General features: G+C 36.5%; 2 protein-coding genes across 4 annotated transcripts in view; one reads left to right on the forward strand and one right to left on the reverse strand.

The window, feature by feature from the left end:
* Positions 1 to 12,343, reverse strand: part of LOC121379063 (tectonin beta-propeller repeat-containing protein 1-like) — a 48,037-nt gene extending 35,694 nt beyond the window's left edge. For 2 of the 3 annotated variants that reach the window (XM_041507523.1, XM_041507521.1), the window contains exons 1-8: positions 12,097 to 12,286; positions 10,175 to 10,533; positions 8,649 to 8,837; positions 6,833 to 6,955; positions 5,132 to 5,254; positions 3,865 to 4,042; positions 1,898 to 1,998; positions 453 to 578 (exon numbers count right to left, since the gene is read on the reverse strand). In XM_041507523.1, the coding sequence (XP_041363457.1) occupies positions 453 to 578; positions 1,898 to 1,998; positions 3,865 to 4,042; positions 5,132 to 5,254; positions 6,833 to 6,955; positions 8,649 to 8,837; positions 10,175 to 10,408 (1,074 nt within the window). In that variant the 5' untranslated portion in view covers positions 10,409 to 10,533; positions 12,097 to 12,286. The other variant, XM_041507522.1, reaches the window with a different exon arrangement.
* A 105-nt stretch (positions 12,344 to 12,448) lies between these two features.
* LOC121378831 (brain protein I3-like) lies at positions 12,449 to 21,516 on the forward strand. The gene is made up of 4 exons (XM_041507166.1): positions 12,449 to 12,566; positions 17,760 to 17,843; positions 19,192 to 19,352; positions 21,101 to 21,516. Exons 2-4 carry the CDS (start codon positions 17,786 to 17,788, stop codon positions 21,230 to 21,232), a joined length of 351 nt encoding a protein of 116 aa, XP_041363100.1. The 5' UTR covers positions 12,449 to 12,566; positions 17,760 to 17,785; the 3' UTR covers positions 21,233 to 21,516.
* Positions 21,517 to 23,514: the final 1,998 nt, after the last annotated feature.

Here is a 23,514-nt window from a genome sequence, read left to right on the forward strand (position 1 = left end):
ACAGACTGACAGACGGATGGACAGACAAGCAAAGACAAAACCTAGTGTCGTTTCCAGTCGGACTGGTAGGGACTTATAAAACTTATAAATTATCCTGTACTGTCACTGGGGTTGTTTTTTTTTGGAGTGGGGGGGGGGGGGGGGGGGGGGGGGGGGGGGGGGGGGGGGGGGGGGGGGGTAAATTACAAGTATTGAAACTTGAATAAACTTCCTATAATTACACATTATAACAGAGTTACTATTCTCTTTCAGAGGTAGTTGTGAGTCTACCTTCATACTGTTTGGGGATTATAGGTAAAATGTTTTGTATGGTAGGAAATTAGTGGTAGTTATTCTACCATAGACGTCTGTTGAAAATTGTGAGTCGAGTCTTATGGATGGAATGGAATATACACTACAGTTTGAAGCCTGGACAACTATCGCCATAACCAGATTTTTAAAAATATACTAACATGGTCATTTGGTGTTATTGTGATGTACGACATCTCTCCAACCATCTCAATCCAAACAGTTCCTGTGACCGACGACAGATTTCCCGAGCTGAGATCACCTCCTGAGATACCCTTCCGAAACCAGACCTGTGTTATATGTAAAATATGCTTTTAGAAACCGGATATTATTCTGAAACCAGACCTGTGTTATAGCCTATGTTTACCTATAACTTATAGGTAAACATACTTTTACAAACTGGATATTATTATCAAAACCAGACCTGTGTTTCATGTAAAACATACTATTAGAAACTGGAAATTATTCCAAAACCAAACATGTGTTATATATGTAAAACATACATGTACTTTTAAAAACCAAGATATTATTTTTAAAAAAGATCATTCTGTGTCTCAAGAACCACATAAAGTGACATTATACCAAAACCAGATATGCATCTTGAAAAACACGCCTTGATAGAGAATAACTGGTTACTGCCAAAATATATCAGCTTTATCCTACAAAGGTTAGAATGGCTAATGCTGTGAGAATAAAGCTGATATCTTAAGGCAGTAAAAGGTTATTTTAGTTATCCTGCAATAGTTGGAAAATTAGTATTTATTCCAGTTTTTGCATGCAAATCAAGTACCATCAACCTAGCAAGGCTTTTGCAGTATGATATCATACAATATACATGACGTCATTCTTTGTAATGAAAATATATATCACTATGAAAATTATTTCAGTTTGTTTGAATATTTTGTATAATTATGTATCATGTAGCAAAACATATATATTTAGTGCAAAAACTTACGACTATGTCCGATGCTTACAAACATTTTAAAACACTAATTTCAGGGCTATAATAAAATGACTGACATTACCATAAGCACACTCTAAACTGAAAATAAGGTGTACATATCAATTTGGCAGCAACATTTATACACACATCATCCCCCACCACCCCCATATTTACAGTAGTTGTAAAGTTAAAGTTTGTTTTGTTTAAAGACATCACTAGAGCACATTGATTAATTAATCATTGGCTATTGGATGTCAAACATTTGGTAATTCTGACACATAGTCATGAGAGGAAACCTATATTTTTCGTAATGGAACAAGGTATCATTTATATGCAGTTTCCCAGACGGGAAAGCACATACCACTGCCTTTGATCAGTTGTGGTGCACTGGTTGGAATGGGAAAAAATCCTGATCAACTGAATGGCTCCACCGAGGTAGTTCGATCCTGTGACACAAGCACCTCAAGTGAGCACTCAACTCACTGAACTAAATCCCATCCCACAGTAGTTCTAGTGAGCACTCAACTCACTGAACTAAATCCCATCCCACAGTAGTTCTAAAGTCTGGAGACTGTTAAAGTCTTGAATCTGGTCATTTTAATGTTTTTATATACATGGGAACAGGTCAGGGTATGTTCTTTGTTTTTTCATTGTCAAAAGACAAACCTTGCCCTCACGAGACAGAACCCAGAGTGAATTCAACCCAAGAGCCAGCTGCATCAGTCGTGTGTCTTTATCAGGGTAGGAAACAGTCACCCAGTCCGTTCCTGTTAGAAGTAAAAACAAGCATTCTGAGAGTACTGCTCATTTTTAAAAGAAATACAGGGCCCAACAAATTTCCATATTTCCTAAATTCAAGGGCCATAACTCTGTAACTACATGATCAAGTTATATATAAAATGTTAGCTCATTTTCTTAAGACACTGAAAAAAAGAAAGTCAGGAAAACAAATTCAAGGGTCATAACTCTAAAGTAAAGTTTGTTTTATTTAATGATGCCACTAGAGCACATTGACTTTTTCTTCATAACTCTATGAACAAGAGTACCAGTGAGTTACATAATACACCCGTCAGGAACCATAGATATTAAAACCATGGAAAACTATGGAAAACCATAGATATTAATGAATATGTTACGGGTATGATTCAAGTCTAATTATGTAAAAGTTTGTAATGAGATGGATGAACAGTTTGTTTTGCACCAAGTACTGATGATGCTGTATCCACTGGAGAAGGTGCTGTCTGATTAATGAAGTTATTGTTCTTTATTAGAATGTTCCTGTATGCAAGATATGATCCAGACAAGGATTTACTGTTATGTGCAGTAGACTGTGAAAAGTAGGTCACAGTGATCTAGTAATAGTATGTGACAGGCCGCCATCCCAAGTTGTTTCTACATGTGAGGTTTGATGGTCCTGTATGCATCTGTATGCAAGATATGGTCCGAACAAGAAAAAGTTAACAGACGGACATATGGACGGATGAACAATGCCATACCATAATATGACCAATCATAGACAGGCATATAAAAATGGGTAAATTAACATGAAAGTTAAACTTGATCTGTAACAGTACATGATAAAGCTATGGGGTGATTCAAATATTACGTTAGGCTCGAGGTGGGTGGGTGTAGGTCCAAACGTTATGTAGCATTACAAGGGGTGGGTGCATGGGTGTAATTAACAGCGTTACATACCACTTGAATTTTTTTTTTTTTTACTAAAATATGTTATTTTGTTTTGTGGTTTTTCATAACCGCTCTATCACGGCGACAATGTTTAACATAGGTAGTTATAGCTAGGTGTATAGGCCCTACATACAATATATACGGATTATAAATCGAGTTGAAATGCATACATTGTATCTGCGCTTTCTCAAATGGCAAAACAGTATGTTAAAATTATATCACACACATCGCATTACTTGTTTGTGAATGGGAGGGGGGGTCGTCTCCAAGCATTACATAATATTTTGGGGGGGGTATGGTATAGCGTTACAGAGCGTTACAGGGGGATAGGGTGGCCCCGGCGTCTAAGTTTGACACAAATAACATTAAGTATTATTTAAACGGCCCCTATAAACAAAATTTCATCTCAATATCTTGAGGCATTGCAAAAATATCAAGAAAACTAATTTTCTTATCTCCTAAGATCAAGGGCCATAATACTATCAAAAATAGGTAAATTATCATGAAAGTAAAACTGGATCTGCATGTAACAGAAAGCTATGCACTAAACTTCAGCTCAATATATTGAAGCATTGCAAAACAAAGACTTCGGTTTGTTTAACGACTCCACAAAACACATTGATTAATTAATCATCGACTATTGGATGTCAAATGCACAACAAGAAGTCCAGAAAACTATTTTTCATATCTCCTAAGTTCAAGGGCCATAACTCTGTCAAAAATGGGAAAATCACATTGAAAATCAAACTTAATCTGTAACAGTACATGCTAAAGCTATGCAAAATTTCTTTGCTTAATACCTCAAAACATTGTGAAAAAAATATACGGAAACCTATGTGTGACAGACAGACAGATGGACACAGAGGCAGAAAGGATGGAGATAAGACCTATAGTCCCCTGCAGTTGAACCGGTAGGGGAGTAATAACAGTACAACAGAAAGTGTCACCATAAACATGTTCACTGTTGATGCCCAGTCGGACTATGGCCAGTCCATCCCACGTGACGGTCCACACCTGACCGGTCGGACCCACAGAGATGTCGACCGCTCCCAGTGTGTCTGTGTTTAGACGCTGCCAGTCTTCACCCTCGGGACAGTCCCGCGTCACATTGGTCCTCACGTAGATCTGAAACAGTCAAACAGCCAGTGTAAACTGCAATGCTGTGGTGGTTGAAGTGGAATTCTTAATTCTTTGCACTCCCCTTTTTTTTGCTGTGGACTAAATTAAAAATGTTTTCCAACAGCATGTTTTTTTTGCCGTGGATGGTTTTTTTAATTGCAGGGGTTATATGATGTACACTGACAAAAAGACATTTTGAATAGTATGAATATAAAGATAAATGTAAATGATCCAAACTTACAGTGACAATAATAATAATGCAAAAATTAATTAAGGAAGAAAGAAAGGAAATGTTTTATTTAACAACACACTCAACACATTTTATTTAGTTATATGGCGTTGGACATATGATTAAGGACCACACAGATATTGAGAGAGAAAACCCACTGTCGCCACTTCATGGACTATTCTTTTCGATTAGCAGCAAGGGATCTTTTATATGCACTATCCCACAGACAGGATAGTACATACCACGGCCTTTGTTACACCAGTTGTGGAGCACTGGATGGGACGAGAAATAGCCCAATGGGTCCACCGACAGGGATCGATCCTAGACCGACTGTGCATCAAGCAAACCCTTTACCACTGGGCTACGTCCCATCCCTAATAATGCAAGGATGCATCAACTAGTGAGATGACTGGGGTAAAACCAGCAGAAGGAGAGTTGTTACCATACTTAATAAAAAACTCACCTGAAATGAAATTAAGGTATGCTTTGGAATAAAAGGTGTTGGCTGGAGATAAAACAAATTCAACATGTGGACATCAAATAGACAATTACACAATTATAGGCAAATCCAAGAGTACAAAATGTTGAAACCTTAGATTGCTTTCTCCTTTCGTGAATGCTTAACCTCACCTCTAGCCAATGGCTTTTACCCCCTATTTCAATAGTCTGGTCTGAACCCATCAACCAATAAAATGGCTAAAATCTACCCACGAGTCCATTTCCAGGAACTACCTTCTTTCTTGTTGGCTTTTAGGGGTAATGCAATACATGCAGTATACAGTGTCGAATTGTATGGCGTGAGTATCCTAAAGGTTAATGGGATATAATGACTAAACTGAAGTTAAAATGAACTGAGCAGTATTTACATCACCGGTAATGGAGATCGCCCACACTGACAAGTGACCTGGAGGCTGCTTCGGCATGTCGAACCCTCCAACAGCGATCTGAATAAAACATTCACCACTGTCCTTCACTGCCGTGTCAGACACCTAGAAGTAGATAACATGGACCTCTACAATCAGTTTAAAGTTAGATTATGGAGAGCCATTTAAGATATTACGTACATATTGATACTACTTAAATTTACATGCAAAGTTTGTTTGTTTGTTTTGTTTTTAACGACACCACTATAGCACATTGATATATTAATCATTGGCTATTGGATGTCAAACATTTGGTATATTCACTCATATTCACATTTTTGCCACTTGTATAACATAAAATCATTATTATGTTTTTTGACAAAAGAACACAAATTCGTACGGGAGAGAAATTAGGTTTGTTAAAGTTGGCAATTATTTGATATCTGTCTGTCTGTCTGTCTGTCTCTCTCTCTCTATCTATATCTCTCTCTCTCTCTCTCTCTCTCCCTCTCTCTCTCCCTCTCTCTCTCTCTCTCTCTCTCTCTCTCTCCCTCTCTTTCCCTAGCTCTCTCTCCTTTTCTTCATTTCCTTTTTTCTTATTTATTCTTCATTAGAAACTTAAAAATATCAATTTATTATAGTTGTCATTTTGGCCATGTACGAAACCTCTGTAAACTTTTGGGAGATTGAGGCCTTAATATAGATTTACACCTGTCAGCCAATTTCAAAAATGCCACCAATGTGAAAAAAATATAAAAATGAATATAATTGTTTAAATCATTGCCAAAGGGTATTATGGTGGTGGGTTATAAACTTTATTGAATGGGTTGTTTCTTTTTTATTAATTTAAAAATCAGTTACCTAAATGGTTTATCCTGAGCCTGTAGTGTAGCCATGTAATATGTTTTGGCCATTACAGCTTTTTTTCTAATTATTAAAATTACAGTATGTACCAGATTGAGTATACTTACACTGTTCTTGCTCAGAATATTAATATCTGCATATTCAATGCATTTCAGGTCATTTTAATGTTTGTCATACATGTACCTGTAGCTCATGTGCAATATGGGTTTTTGCCTACAGTAATTTTGAATATAGATTATAACAATTTATATCTTCTTCCAACTTTTAATTAAAATTTTAAAGAACTGTGGCAACATGAATTCTAAATGTATTTATCGATACTGTAACAATGTTTTATAATTCAAACTTTTATTAGGTTTTACCACCCAAGATGTGTTACATGTGAGTATAGGTTTATCTCCTACTTTAATGGCTACAACCTCAGAATGATCTTTTAAATATATATAATATATCATTCTTTTCAGGGCTCGAACGCAAGAATTTGTCTCCCATGGCAATTTAAAAATAAAATTGCTGCGGGTGAAACAGCCTACCGGCGGCAATTTAAAGCCCGCCCATGGCAATTGAAAAAACAAAAAGGACTTTTGTAGCAAATAAATAAGACTGAAAGCTTATTTTGCTGTATATATATAATGTACTAATGGTATATATTGGCAGCTAATGTATACGAGGTGTAAACATTTTGCCATCACTGAGAAGCTTTATTGATGGCACTTTTGTGCCTTTGGTGATGCTCCCAACCTACGGCAATTTATATCTCAATGACAGCAATTGCCGCCGGTGCCATTGTTAAGTTCGAGCCCTGTCTTCTTATGAGCACAATGATAAATGTATCCAGACCAATGCCCAGACGTCAGTGCTCGTGTAGCGTCTGAATCGAATCCACTTCCGTCGTCTGACACACGACTTCCACTTGGATTGGAGTAACCATGGTCCAGGGAAATTTGTGGCATACATCCAGCCCTGAAAATAAAACAAGCAGTTAGAATGCTCATAATATTATAGTCCATTATAGTCAAAATAACCCAGCTAATTAACACACATTATTTAACATTCTTAACAATGATAATAATTTGAATCACCAATTATTTTAAAGTTTTGCATGCAGGAGTGGATTATGCTTTAGGAAAGGGGGAGGGGGGATTCTGAAACAATATGTAAATGTTTATATTTTGAAATTATAAATTTTACGTGGACATCAATTTAGATCTACATGGTGAGGTGGGGTTTTTTAAGCCAGAGTGGGGGGGGGGGGGGGGTGGGTGTTCTGTGCAACTGGGAAAGCCCCCATAATCCGCTCCTGCCATGCATTAAAATATTTATGTGAAAAACTTTCTGATGGTGTACAACAAACCAACTCCACTTAGAAGAGGTGGTTACCATATACAAATTATTATTATAATATTAAACAAGAAAGAAACCTATTAAGAGATTGCCTACAGCAATCAGCAATGCTGAGAGGAGTGCCGGCCATGGAGTTTTTAATTCTGAGCAACACTTTTTCTCTGTATGCTACAAGTATATATTAAAAAAATATTCCCATGGCATATTTTTTACTGTGGACATTTTTTTAATTGCAGGGGATGTATTTTCCTGTAACATTGGGTATCACGTGTATATTGAGTTTACAGATTCAATTCTACAATCTACTGATCCGTATCTTGCTGCTATACTTAACAGTATTACTATAAACACAGGACTCGAACTTAAGAATTTGTCTCCCACGTCAATTTTTTTTAAAGAATTGCCATGGGTGAAACAGCCCACCAATGTCAATTTTGAGCCTGCTTAATTATGGCAATTATTTTTTTAAAGTGACATTTGTAGAAAATAAATATGACTGAAAGGTTATTTTGCTGTATGTAAACATATTTCAAATGTGAAAATTTTAAATACTGGCAGATTACATGTGTATGTACACCTGGTGTATATATTTTGCCATAGTTCATAGCTTTATTGTATTATCATTATGTAGGCAAACCCAATCCAATTATTTATAATTATATTCCTATATTTATTTTATTTATGCACAATTATGTGAATAGTTCTCTGTCATCTTGTTAAAATGTATGAATTGTTGTATTATATATTGTTCCTCATATTCCGTGGATTACGGCCTGAGAGAAATAAAGGTTCAGTTCAGTAATGCTCTCTACCTACGGCAATTTATATCTCAACGATGACAATTGCCACCGGTGCTGTCGTTAAGTTCAAGCCCTGTAAACAGTCAAGAAGCATACCGCTTTTTGAACATTAATATGGTTAATACTGATTTTCTATGTGACCTACATGTAGCTACCTGTAATTGCTTGAAACAAAAATCATAGAACTGTGCATAATGGATGAAAAATTAACTCACACTCCCTCCCTATATTACTACCCTGAGACGAGAAATAGCCCAATTAATGGCCCCATCGATGGAAATCGATCCTAGATCGATCACGCATCAGGCGCTATATCACTGAGCTACATTCCTCCCCTATCTGAAACTGAACCCAATATGTTAGGGGGAGTAATTAATCACTCTCCTCAACTTTTTTCACAGCAAGGTCTAGATAATCTACTATAAATGCTTAATAAAATGCTTTATAAATAAATTAATTATATTTGCGATTACAGTTTTATAATTGATAAAAATAAGTATTTGGTTTCTCACCTCTGGGTCTGGTATCACCTCCCCCTGGAAGTTGTTGTCTATTGTCCAGTCTCCCTCCCACTCCCAGTGTTCCGAGGGAAGCTGGAAACATTCTCTTGGCTGATCTCCATCACCCACATCATCTGACCACCCACCTCGGTCAGTGGGCAACAAGTGGGACCGATGAAATCCACGCAGTGGTGCCCATCGCTGAATGTCAATCATACATGTATGTCATTTTTAAAATCTTCTTTTAAACATTTCTTATCTCCAGCGAAAAGATTTGTTTTGTTTAACGAAAAAACAGAAAGAAATGTTTTATTTAATGATGCACTCAACACATTTTATTTATAGTTATATGGCATCAGACATATGGTTGAGGATCACACAAATATTGAGAGAGGAAACCCACTTTCGCCACTTCATGGGCTACTCTTTTCGATTAGCAGCCAGGTATCTTTTATATGCACCATCCCACAGACAGGGTAGTACATACCACAGCCTTTGATATACCAGTCGTGGCGCACTGGCTGGAATGAGAAATAGCCCAATGAGCTCACTGACAGGGATCGATCCCAGACCGACCATGCATCGAGCGAGCGCTTTACCACTGGGCTACGTGCCACCCCTTGTTGAATGATACCACTAGAGCACATTGATTTGTTAATCATCAGCTGTTGGATGTCAAACATTTGGTAACTTTTACATTTAGTCTTCAACTACATTTTCCCATTAGTAGCAAGGGATCTTTTATATGTACCATTCTACAGACAGGATAGCACATACCATGGCTTTAATATACCAGTTGGGGTGCACCGGCTGGAACAAGAAATAGCCTAACAGGCCCACTGACGGGAATCAATTCTAGACTGACCCCTGTTATCTCCAGCAAATGGAGAGATTTAAATTTAAAACATATCAATATTTATTAACATATTATGTTATTTATGTATGAACCAGTGTTATAGTTACTGTAATAATAATACAATCAGGAAAAAACAATGTTTTAATAATTTTATATTTAGTAACACCTCTCTTTTCAGTACCGGTATTAAAATGGAGAGCAATAGATATTTTGGTGTGCGACTCAAACATCAAGAACAACATGCAAAAGAAAAGATAATTAATGCAGATGAGTCTATTCTAAGTAGTTAAATAATACAATTTATTATCCATATATGGTTAAAAATGTCTTGGTACATGTATATCAAAGTGTTATGTACCACTAGAACATAAAGTAGGACATAATTTCTCGATGTCATACAACTGACATACTATGATCTTATCAAAATGTTAATGAAATGGATTTAGTGATATAAATTGATATCCATTAATGGGTAATAAACAGGATATTAAACTTGTTACCATTTCATATCATATTTTATAATGTCACTCAGGAAATAATTTTCATTGTCACTCACTAGGCCCCTAAAGCTTGTTACAAATAAAAATTATTTCACTCAAGATATATAAACATGATAAGAAATGGAAGCTTGTTTAATATCCTATAAATTCTAAAGACAGCAGCTTTAAGTGCCGAGCTCTACCTGGTTTTCATAGGTTGTTTCCTGAACCCTAATAGGAACGTCCGATGACTGCACGAAGACATAAACGTTGTGGTCGTGACCGATGCCCCAAGCACCGTTACAGTGTGCAGCAATACATTTCAGCTTCACGCCATCCCTGTATGTCTTGACAAGCTGCCGGAGACACTGCTGACGTGTGGATATGGTGAACACGTTACCATTGGTGTTGGCCAGCCAGAGACAGGAATCACCCATGATGGCCGTCGTCAAGAAATGATGTTCACTGGCTGTCTGACATTCACCTTATTATCCCTGGCTGAATATGCCATATCTTGTGTTAGATCAACATGGTGATAAATGTACAACAGGATTCATCATTTCTGAAAAAAGAAGGAAGGAAATGTTTTATTTAACAATACACTCAAACACATTTTATTTACGGTTATATGGCATCAGATCTGAATAAAAGAAGAAGATAAATGAATGAAAAATTTGTTGGGAATGATTACCTACTCTCTAAGTTAGATTATGGAGAGCCATTTAAGATACTATGTATATATTGATACCACTTAAATTTACATGCAAAGTTTGTCTGTTTTGTTTTGTTTAACGACACCACTAGAGCACACTGATTTATTGATCATCGGCTCTTGGATGTAAAATATTTGGTAACTTTTTTTTACTAATAGTCTTAGAGAGGAAACCTGCTAAATTTTTCCATTAGTAACAAGGGATCTTTTATTTGCACCATCCCACAAGCAGGATAACACATACCACATGCTTGGACAAACAAAATGTACCATGGTAGTTGTCCAGTGGACAATTAAAAAAAATTCAAAGAGGTTTCAGTTTAACCAATCAAAAACATCGTCCTTGTACTTGAATAAAACAAACTATTTATTGAATAAAACAAACTATTTATTTGGACAAATAAAAATATTCTTGGACAAGTAGAATTTTAGATGTATTTGTCCGGTGGACTAGTGAAAAATTCTGCTTATTTCTATCACTGCATACCACAGTCTTTGACATACCAGTCATGGTGCACTGAATTAGCCTGATAGGCCCACCAACAGGGATCGATCCCAGACCAACCATGCATCAAGTGAGCGCTTTACCACTGGGCTATGTCCCACCCCATACATGCTAAGGTATTAGCCTATATATGTACGCCACATATGCATGTACTGGCAATAAGTACTGTCTTACATGCCTACTCATCAATATGACAAACATTTCTTTGTAATATTTGTATTTCTGTATGCATGCCAAAGAATGACTAATTATGTAATGAAGACCTTTAAAAATAAAACTAGGAAGTGACTTTTTATTTCACAAGGTTTATTTATTTAACAAAATTATTTTTGCCAAAATAGATGAAATTTGTTTTTAAAAAAAATTGTGATGCAAATTATGCATTATAAAATATTTAACCATGTAACATTACACTGGGTGTTGAATGGGATGAGGGTGAAGGGGGCGGATGCCTTTACCACAGGCAGAACTTGTAAAATTAAAAATTATATGCGCGCCTCCACTCTCAAACAAGTAGGTTATGACAACTGTGGAAAAATATCCGCCCGGTCCCCCCTTCCCCTAACCTTAACTCCAACCCTAACCCCAACCCTAGCCCTAACCCCAGCCCTAACCCTCAACCCTAACTAAAAATAATAATGGAGGGGATCGGGCGGATATTATACTACAACTATTTGTCTGTTTATGTTTTCAACTGTTCAACTAAAATAATTAGGCCTACATATTTTTATGATAATGGTACATTCAACATTGGTAGGGTTCACAGGTTACAAAAGTTGACAGATATATTTAATAATCAGTTAAAATATTGTTATGGTCGATTGATCCTGATGTTAAGTCATTTGTCGTAATATTTTTAATTACTGACTTTATGTCCTTTCAACTACCTTTTTTCGGTTGTATTTTACCTTAATTTTGTACTTTACTCTTCTAGCTCTTGTGCAAAACGGAAATAAAAAAGTTGCGTTCCTAAACCCTGCGTAGCATGTTATTTTAATGTCGTTACAACCCGGTTTAAAGAAGCATTATCTCCCATTCAGTGATTCATCTAGCTTTGTAGATATATATTCATATATTAAAATACTTATCTGGAATATATTTAAAATATATTACAGTTAATGGTGGTTTTACATCACAAGCATGTGTGCATTTAAATACATGGATACAGAAGGTACTTATAGACTGGCTAGTTTTAATTTTGTAAGAAAACCAGTTGATTAACCTACTTTCGTTTTTGTTGTTTTTCATGAAAAGGGACGCAACCAGTGTATCAGGAAGTGTGTTGTTTGCACAAGCGCAGTGTAATTGTCAGGTGATTGTGGCTTGTCCTACATTTTGTTCAGTAGAGGTGTTTGCTATTATCGATATTGACAGTTTGGTACGTTTTAATTTATTTTATTTTATTTCTTCTTCTCAAAATGGTTAGCAGAATTCACGATATGTTACAATAATTTTCATCTTTATTTGACAATTAATTTTAAGACCACCAAACTATTTTATAATTAAAGGGGCAGTCTCATAGTTTCATATTTAGGCCAAGAGAATGAAAGTTATAGATTTGCGTCCGAACAATTTTAAAAACACATGAGGCTTTTTTTCCTTTTTCATTATTCATTATTTTTATTGATCTATTATTTCCATAGTAGATTAAAGTCCAAATGAGGTCTTTGACATGTTTGAAGGTGGAATATAAACTATTGAAAATGTTTAATTTCATTTTAATTGAGCTCTAACTAGCTAGCTAGGGCCTAGGCCTATATGATTCAGTGTCTCCTTTGGTTTGGTGGATCAAGGCAGTCCTCACACTGAGGATAGGTATCTGCTTCATCTTCGACACCATGGAAGATTACTTACCGCATGAAATCAACGGGAAATTGGCAAATGCACCGTACGAGAGCCGAAGTTTTCCATTGGTCTATTCGATGCTCTACTGGGCTACACTTCAGAATTCAGGGGCGTAGGCTGGGGGGGGGGTTGGGGGGTTCAGAGGTTCAGACAAACCCTCCAGTTTCTGGTGGTGCAAAAACAAAATAGAAAAGGTCCACTTGGTTCATATTCTAACACCCCCCCCCCCCCCCCCCCCCCCCCCCCCCCCCCCCCCCCCCCCCCCCACCCCCCCCCCCCCCAGGTCCAGCTCACGCTATGCCCCTGGAATGTATGACGGAGATGGCAGTTTTGGCACGAAGGACCTCATAGACATTACCACTATTGACGATTTTGTGCAAATAATGAATGTTTTTGTAAATAATGAAAATTTTCAGCGGTACCTTTCACGGCATGCGGGCGGTGGACACAAATCTATAACTTTCATTCTCATGGCCTTAGGCCTATAAAGTATAATCAGATAATATGGAAGGACTTTTCTTTGGCACTGTCACAAACCCTAACTCTAACCCTAACCCTAACTATTTAATATAAGTATTTTTAATGTTTACTCCTTGTTCACGATATCGCGGGTTCCACGATATCGCGGCATTTACATTTTTGCGGTTTAGCACGCGCAACGCCCCCAGGTGGCACGTTTATTATTAGAAATGTGATGACAGACAACACATTGTTTTGCCCGTTAACAAATTTGAAGAAATGTTAAACTTTTTGGTAAATATTCATAGTTTTACTGTTTGGTCATAAAATAACAGAGAGAGTGATTTTACTGACACCCTATGCTTATAAATAGCCCCAGTACTTGCCATTACAAGCATACAATTCTGTACTGACAGCTATCAGACTGTTGTCTGGTTGTTGACAATCAAAACGAGGCTATACACGGTCACAGTTTTAAAATATTTAGAACAAGCGACCTCTAGAAAGGTATGGAATCATTTAAGGGCCATGCCTATATTTATTGGCAATTTAAACGAAACACATAACTTTTAATATGTTCTATTCTTGGTTTCACTTGATAAATATTGATTATATAACTGTTGAATCTTAGTAATATGATAAACAATTTAAAAATTCAAGTACAATAACAGTATGAGGCTTGGTAGTATTTTTAAATGCCCACACCTTCTTGCAGAAGAAGAATTATTATTATTACCGACTTTTCCATTGGAAAATGTAATATGTTACTACAATTATGAAACGAAACGTTTTAAATTGACTTTTCTTCATTATTGTGTTGAAGTTTGTTTACTGGACATTACTACAAATGAGTGTACAAAAAGAGCAATTTTTGACCCGTGCAGTCCACTGTATTGTAACTTTTGCGATATCGTGGTAACCTCCCTTGAACGGAAGCCAGTGCTATGGTGTACTTCCACCAACTGTTTTAATGTTAGAACTGCATTTATTTGTCAACACAATGGCATGAACATGATGCAGATATAGCCAAAATTGCAACCCAGATATATTTACCTTCATATATGTAAGTACATTTCTTTATTTCTTCGAAATAGTTAAGTACCGCGATATCGTGGTACCCCTGTATTCTTTATATATGACTGTGCCAAAGGAAAGTCCTACCAATAATATTATATGTTGATTGCACACACTGACATAGCTATGTACTATAGGGCTCGCGCTGTTGGTAGCCAAATTAGCCACTGGCTAATTTTAACAAAAAATGGCTAATAAAATTTACAAAAGTGGCTAAGCCATTTTCTATCTACTGATGTGAACAAACGGTTACATAATCTATCCGACACCTCAAACATAATAATACCAAATATTCAATTAGCGTAATAGCGATCGCGCGACCAGTAACGAGAAACGGTGTCATCCAGAATACAGCATAGGCCTAATGATGTTTGCTTATTTTAATAATCGCGGTTATTAATTTTAATGGCATGCATTCAACATGTATGAAATCAAGTCTGGAAAATCTGTAACTTGTTATTTTAACTTTGTAAAGACTTTGAACCAAAGTAATAAAAACAGACTGACAATGTGTGTCAATTTGAATACACATGCCAGTTCAGGGTCGAAAGACATGTAGGCTATCCCAAGGGCTGAGTTCAGCCAGACCGAGCGAAAACAAAATATTCGCTAAACTGGTTTGTGAGATTCACGTTAAACCAAATGGACATGACGGACACCAATCAAATAGTTTGCGAACGTTAGGAAGAATGTTCATTGGCTGCACTGAGGACAGCTCTCAGCACGAATATACATCATGCTTCAGAGTCCGTGGACACCCACATGTCAAGAGACATTTTTGCGAATATTGACAATACAATGACATAGAAGTAAATCTTGATGTAAATTTGTAGAAAAACAATAGTTGTTCACATGCAGTTTCGTTTATTTCATTTGTCTTTGTTAATTTCATACCCATGGTCGAGAGCACACGTACAAGCAGATTGCGATCACGGGGAAATGAACAGGCAGTATTTATACAAATAAAAAACTGAATAAAATTAGTTTACAATAATCATATTTGTTAGATGTTGGATATAAATTTGTAAGACTGTGAGGTGACGTTTAATAAGTTAGCTGGATTTTAAAAAGACCATAAATTTTTATTTTATTAACATTTAAAAATATTTTTTTTTATAAATGAAATATGCTGTGAAGTCGGCATTCTTAGCCTAGGTATTTTACAAGCAGAAATCACAAACATTTAACACGACACTGAAATCAACAGCAACAACATGGCACAAATTATGAAATTGTTGTGGGTGGGGAGTTGATGGGTTACTTAAAAAATAAAGTTAAAAAAAGTTAATTCATCTTCTTCCATTTTAAGTCAATTTCTACGAGTCACGTTGACCCAGTATCAGTAATTTTAAGGAATAAACAAAAACAACTTAGTAAAATTAATGATTTTGGGGGTTTGTAAAGTTTTGTATTTAGATACTTGCATGTCTGAACTTTATTAGTGATAAAAATGTTCCTGAACTGTAAATGTTACATACCCTATATATAGCCTTTATTCCAAACTTGTGGCACAATGTTTCAACTGTTTTTCAACCGAAATAGTGCAACAAGTGGACACAAAAACCGAAAATGTATAACCTACCTTACCCACAAACTCTCAATTGAAGCACTTGCATCATTATTAACAAAATATAACTTCAACGACAACCTTAAAATATATCCCCATCATGTTAAATTTGCTAAGTAGAAGGAAGCAACTCGCCATGCTCGTTAAGAAAAGTATTGACTTAACGTGCTCCATGCACTAGGCACACATTAAGTCAGTACTTTTTTAATGTGCAGGGTGAGTTGCTTCCCTCTATATTTAACACATTTACAATGTTGTGCAAATGTTTTATGTTGTCATTCAAAGATTTATTTGGTTAATAATGATGCAAGTACTTTAATCGGAATTTAGTGAGTATGGTAGGTTATACATTTTTGGTTTGTGTGTCCATTTGTTACACTATTTCAGTTGAGAAACGGTTGAAACATGGTGCCACGAGTTTTGAATACCAGCTATATATAGGGTATATGTAACAATATTCGGACGTAGAAAAAAACACGAAGTTCTACGTACCTTCGGACTAGTGTCCCATCATTATTATCGCCTTTTTGGTAAAATGATGTTTGAGTTATAATATCTTACTGTCACAACTGCCATAATTTATTTATTCACCACAAATCCAGGGATTGAATTTAACTGGTGTCCTGGCACGGCAAGTGTTGTCTAAAATGATTTCATAATCAAGATAAGGGCACCATGCATGCAGGCAAGCTAAAACTGGTTGGGAGCAAGATAAAAAGAAACCTTCACTAATTGTTTTGCTAGGGCATCAAAGAATTTGTTCATACGATTAACAAACAATTAACATCCGATTTTTGGGGCACACTGGCAAGTAAGGAGGCCAACCACTGCAGTTGCCATCGTACAGGTCTTGTTGGCTTTGACCAAACATTATTTAAATATGGATTTGCAGTATTGAAATTTCAGGTTCATTACCAGTATCAGAATCTTTGGGTGATTTACCTCAATATTGGTATGGTGTTCGGTATGGATACAATATCGATATTGAGTGGTATTTTTGCTCTATTCAGCTTTAAATGCAAGGCTAGCTCTGGGTGAGCAAAATAATTTGCCAAATTATCTTTAAATATGCAAAATCCACTGTTATTTTTCAACAAAATACCAATTATTACATGAAATATTTTCGCCAAATAAAAATAAAATTCGCCAATTGTTCCTGAAATTCGAAATTGGTGAATTTGACGAGTGGCAGAGCTAGCCTTGATGCATGTCAGATCGCGAGTCAAGTCTCACCCGCTAATTTCATCTAAATAAAATTAACTTGAAATAATACCGATACAGAATGGTATATATGGTGTACCACTCAGCTCTAATATAGATGTATATTTTTTTTTGCTGGGGTGTCGTTAAACATTCATTCGTTCATGCTAATATAGATGTAATGCTGACCAAAATATGAGGACATTTTCACCAAATTAATGGTATGTTTTGACTAAAAATGGGTTTCTGTGTCATGGTACATTTCAGTACATGGGTACATTTTCGCTTCTATATTATCTTTTTTAACACTGAATGATTAAATTGGTATGTCAATGAAATATATTAATCAATGTTAATTTTTAGTTCCAGCATATACATGTACATGTATATATAAAAAAAGACGTAAGTTACTTTTTGTTATTTCAGGATATTTCTCAAGCAGATCTCTGAAAATGAGTGACCCGTATAACGCTCCGCCAGCATACACTCCGTCAGCCAACCAGCCTGGCTGTAAGTAACAATTAACACTTTAAGTCTGATTCTTTATATAGATAATAACTCGTTACTGCCTTAAGATATTGTCTTTGTCCTGTGAAACAGTGTCAAAATGACCATATGTTTGACGTCCAATAGCCGATGATAAGATAAAAAATCAATGTGCTCTAGTGGCGTCATTAAATAAAACAAACTTTTACTTGTTTTATCCTGTGAAGGTTAGAATGACGAATGATGTGAGGCTCTGAGTTAAGGCAGTAACCAGTTATTTTATTTATCCTGCAATCCTACAGGAATAGTTGGAAAATCATTATTTATTCCATTTTTGAGTTTGCAAATCGAGTATCATTAGCATATAGCAAGGCTTTTGCAGTATGACGTCACGGCATACAAGATACATGACTTAATTCTTTGTCGGACACGTACTAGCTACATTCTGTCAGTTTGAAAAAGTGTTTCTTCCAAACTCTTAATTCATAAATAAATATAAATGTTTTGTGTAGAGATTAAAAAACTTAAAGCTATTTGTAAAAGTCAGTCTCTGGTCAGACCAAAATTCCAGAATTGATGCAGCTTTTTTCTCTCTTTTTTCTATTTTTTTTAAAAGCATGGACTGCACAGAAAAGGTGGGTATATTGGATACCGAAATAAGAGTTCATATTTTAATTGAAGTCAGAAATACATGTCCAAGTTCATGTGTGATGGCATTTTTACTTCAAATGCTGTTTTACATCATAGTAAGAAAAGCCCAGCAAAAATGGACATCATACCACAGGAAATAATAAAAAAACATGTTGATGCGCCAGGGTCAAAATAGATGCACGCTCTGACCAGAGACTAGAAATTTATTTTGTTTAGCCTTAAGTTGGAGTGGGTTTTTTCAAGGTTTTGTTTAGATTGTCTGAAGGGCTATCATGAGCTCACATTTATGTTACCCGTGAAGTAATTATAGGTTGCCCCAATTTTGTTTTTCCAAAGAGAAAAACCCACACACCAGTAGACACCTAGCTGTATATAGTGTCACACTATATACAGCTAGGTGGCTACATACAGTTAGGTGGTTTAATACAGCTATAGGTGGCTACTGGTGCGTTTTGTGTGTGTAACTCTGTAGTCAGTGTTACAAAATTGATGAGCAAATATTGTGTCCAAAACTGACTACTGACCTAAAATATATTGACAAATATGTTCTGTCTCTGTGTCTCTCTCTCTCTCTCTCTCTCTCTCTCTCTCTCTCTCTCTCTCTCTCTCAGCGTACCCACCTCCAAGTGGGGCTCCCTACCCACCTCCTGGTGTGTCCAAAACTGACTACTGACTTAAGATATACTGACAAATATGTTTTCTTTCTCTCTCTCTATTTCAGCGTACCCACCTCCAAGTGGGGCACCGTACCCACCACAAGGGGTTCCGTATGACCCGTCGAAGATGCCGCGACCTTCGCAGCCGAGCTACCAGCAGTACAGCAGTATCACAGTCCAGCCACAGCAGCAGATTGTCGTGGTCGGCGGTTGTCCAGCGTGTAGGGTACGTTCTCATCATCACTGACACTGCTTAAAGAAAGCATTCTCTCTCAAAAGTTTTAAGTTTGCTTTGTTTAACGAGGGGCGAGACGTAGCCCAGTGGTAAAGCGCTCACTTGATGCGATCAATCCCCCGTCAGTGGGCCCATTGGGCTATTTCTCGCTCCAGCCAGTGCACCATGACTGGTACATCAAAGGCCGTGGTACATGTATGTGCTAGCCTGTCTGTGGGATGGTGCATATAAAAGATCCCTTGTTGCTAATCGAAAAGAGTAGCCCATGAAGTGATGACAGCGGGTTTCCTCCCTCAATATCTGTGTGGTCCTTAACCATATGTTCGCTCGTTAGATAAATTGTAAAACAACTCGTTCTGAGATAAATGTTATCTAACAGCCACTCATGTATTATTCTTTATGTATTCCACATTGAAATCTTGCTCGTGGTTCTCTTACCATAATTTGCCAACATCCTTTATTATTTTTTGGGCCACCATATTTTTGGGCGAGTTTCGAGCCCTGACTACATACACGTACCTTTGCCTTCGTTACACATGCATGGGCAAGGAAGCAGCCCAGTGGTAAAGCGTTCGCTTGATGTGCGGTTGGTCTGGGATCGATCCCCATCAGTAGGCCCATTGGGCTTTTTCTCACTCCAGCCAGTGCACCACAACTGGTATATCAAAGGCTGTGGTATGTGTTATCCTGTCTGTGGGATGGTGCATATAACAGATCCCTTGCTTCTAATCAAAAAGAGTACCCCATGAAGTGGCGATAGCTGGTTTCCTCTCTCAATATATGTGTGGTCCTTAACCATACATGTATGTCCGACGCCATATAACCGTAAATAAAATGTGTTGAGTGAGTCGTTAAATAAAACATTTCCTTCCTTCGTTACCTATGCAATGAGGGAGCACTAACTGGAAAAAAGAATGGCCCTATGAACTTTGATCAATTGCACATCAGTTGAGCGCTTTATCCCTGAACCACATTTCGTCCCCATAGAACAGTGAAGTCAAGAATGGTTTTCCCCTTCATTTTGACAACTTCTGATTAAACAGAAACTATACACCTTACACACATTTATTCTTTGTAATTCTACCGGCCTCGGTGGCGTCGTGGTAGGCCATCGGTCTACAGGCTGGTAGGTATTATGTAGTACTATTATGTAGTCGTCTAATGTCATGGACTGATGAACCTAGCCGTAATTAACATCTGTTTTGTTCTGCTAGTTCAATTCTGTTTTATTCTGAACCGTGACTCGTTAACTGACCGGCCTCGGTGGCGTCGTGGTTAGGCCATCGGTCTAAAGGCTGGTAGGTACTGAGTTCAGATCCCAGTCGAGGCATTGGATTTTTAATCCAGATACCGACTCCAAACCCTGAGTGAGTGCTCCGCAAGGCTCAATGGGTAGGTGTAAACCACTTGCACCGACCAGTGATTGGTTCAACAAAGGCCATGGTTTGTGCTATCCTGCCTGTGGGAAGAGCAAATAAAAGATCCCTTGCTGCTAATCGGAAGAGTAGCCCATATAGTGGCAACAGCAGGTTTCCTCTCAAAATCTGCGTGGGACGTAACCATATGTCTGACCGTAAAATAAAATGTGTTGAGTGCGTCATTAAATAAAACATTCTTTCTTTCTTTCTTTTCTTTGTAATTCTATACCCGGCGACAATTTATTAAAAAGTAGGTGAAAAATCACTGGCTAGTTACTACATGTACCTATTAATGACCTCCCTACGTGCTTACTGTTTCAGGTTGGAGTGTTGGAGGATGACTTCACGTGTCTTGGTGTTTGCTGTGCTGTCATCTTCTTCCCCATCGGCATTCTCTGCTGTCTGGCCATGAGGCAGCGAAGATGTATGCACTGTGGAGCTATTTATGGTTGATTGTTATAAACATCAACAATTAACTCTCATTCCCAACTCTACAAATGTTATCACAAATTAAATATATATATATATTTTATGATCTATGGCATGCAATTGTTTCATTAATTGTTACATTTTTGCCACCTAGCTTGTATAACATAAAATCATTATTATTTTTTTGACAAAAGAACACAAGTTCGTATTGGAGAGAAATTAGGTTTGTTAAAGTTGGCAATTATTTGATCTATCTATCTCTCTCTCTCTCTCTCTCTCTCTCTCTCTCTCTCTCTCTCTCTCTCTCTATATATATATATATCATTAAAAAGTGTATGTTTTTCTCTACATGACAGGCTTGTTTCGTGAGAGAGAGTTGAATTATTGCTCTCACTCATCAGATGTAGATTTAATTACACCGTCAACGGAAAGCTGATGACGTAATGGACTCTGTGATGTCGAGGTTACGTCACTATGCAGGTCTATATATATATGTTTTAAGTAAACATTTGAAAAATTTAGAAAAAAACAACATAGATTTTCAAAATGGTGAAATTAATGGTTTTACCATTAATATTTTTTATGTATTTGAATATTAGTTATATGAGCCATTTGATATCATAATCTATGATTATGTTAGTTTATTTGACTTGGCTACATGTACATTTAATTTTTTTAATGTTTTTGTGTGAATCAAACCATGTACATACTTTCGTAGACGAAAGTGATGATTTCATCATAAAAAGTAGGAAGCTGAAGTAAGAGTATTTGTAATTGTTCTGATATTTATATGCTGTATTTGTTCAAGAACATAATTGGATTCACATAAGAATACATGTAGAATGTGAGATAAATGTAAATAGGTATACCAGTACATATATGTAAACAAAAACATCTAGGCCAAATTTACAAAGCCTGTTTTTCTTAAATGCAGGTGTTTAAGCATTGTAAATGTAATGTAGTTAAACGTGTGTGTGAGACATAAACAGGCTTTGTAAATTTGGCCCTTAGTTTTGTCTATGCAGGCACACTGCTGAACTGCTGAATGGCGATTTTTAATTGTATTTTTGGGGGGTGGGGTGGCAGGTATCAGGGATCATTTTTCACTACACACACACACACACACACACACACACCAAAGACCAAAATCAAACATTCACCATTCTGCAATTCACATTAATCCATGGTTGTTTTAATAAACAGGATGATGAAACTTTCAATAAATTAATATACTTAACGTCTGATGCAAAATAGTGTAAACAGCTTCATCTCCCTCGTTTAACTAATTTTATCGCCATATTTTCTTTTTTATCTGACCTTTATTGATACATGTACAGTATGTGGGATTTATCAATGTCTTGGTGGAGGATTTAACATCGTACCATAATTGTATATATTTGTCTCAAGTACATGCTGTGGATTAGAGGGAACCCAGTGATTAAATATTAAATGCACACTGAAATTAAAGGTGCAGGCCCTAGTTTCAGCACATGAAGATAGACTCTAAGTATAGTTAATATACAAACCTGCAGTACATTTGGATAAGCTAAAGTTTGTGATGTTTAAATGGGAAAAATACTCTCTAAAAATAACTAGAGCATTTTGTGATATTAAAAACACCAGGATGACCAGAAACACTTGGATGTACAGAAATGGATAAACTAAACAATAAAATCTTAATTAGTAATGACTGATTTCAGTTATCAAAAACAGTGATGTCTCACATCTGTAGAATTTCAGGTCTGCAAAAACTTGACAATCATTGAAAAATAGTTTTCTTTGTAGGCACCTTCAATTTTTATTTAAAAAATTATTGTTAAGCTAGTTAATTTGATTTAGTTTAGTTAGGAACTTTCTTGGAAATTGTTTTATTCCCTTCTCAGAAAATAAAGAGAGTTCTGAAATGCAACATCGGAGTATAGTAGACATATTTGCATATAATATTATGTCAGCTTTCACTTATTAGCTTTTGTTCTGTTAATTATTTGTTATGCTTTTCTTTTCTTTTTCTTTTTTTAAATTTGACATGTTTCCCACAAGCTATGCAATATAAAACAAAGTGACTACCGGTACCAGTAAAGTACGTCCCTTCGGTTTTGGAAAATGAAATGTTTTTGTTTACAGAGAAAACATTTTTTTTTTATTTTTTTTTTTTTTTATAAATACTACTGATCAAATTGACCTCTTATTAAAGCTGTTGTTTTGAGAGTCTATATATGTGTGTGTGTGTGTGTGTGTGTGTGTGTGTGTGTGTGTGTGTGTGTGTGTGTATATATGTACACGTGTGTGTGTGTGTGTATACATTC

The sequence above is a fragment of the Gigantopelta aegis genome, chromosome 8 (genome assembly GCF_016097555.1).
Source record: "Gigantopelta aegis isolate Gae_Host chromosome 8, Gae_host_genome, whole genome shotgun sequence".
NCBI classification, from domain to species: domain Eukaryota; kingdom Metazoa; phylum Mollusca; class Gastropoda; order Neomphalida; family Peltospiridae; genus Gigantopelta; species Gigantopelta aegis.

Excerpts from the sequence above, each read along its gene's own strand:
- LOC121378831 (XM_041507166.1), top strand. The coding sequence starts at position 17,786 with ATGAGTGACCCGTATAACGCTCCGCCAGCATACACTCCGTCAGCCAAC. Across the intron at positions 17,844-19,191 it reads GTCAGCCAACCAGCCTGGCT|CGTACCCACCTCCAAGTGGG; the intron begins GTAAGTAACAAT and ends TCTCTATTTCAG. Across the intron at positions 19,353-21,100 it reads GCGGTTGTCCAGCGTGTAGG|GTTGGAGTGTTGGAGGATGA; the intron begins GTACGTTCTCAT and ends TTACTGTTTCAG.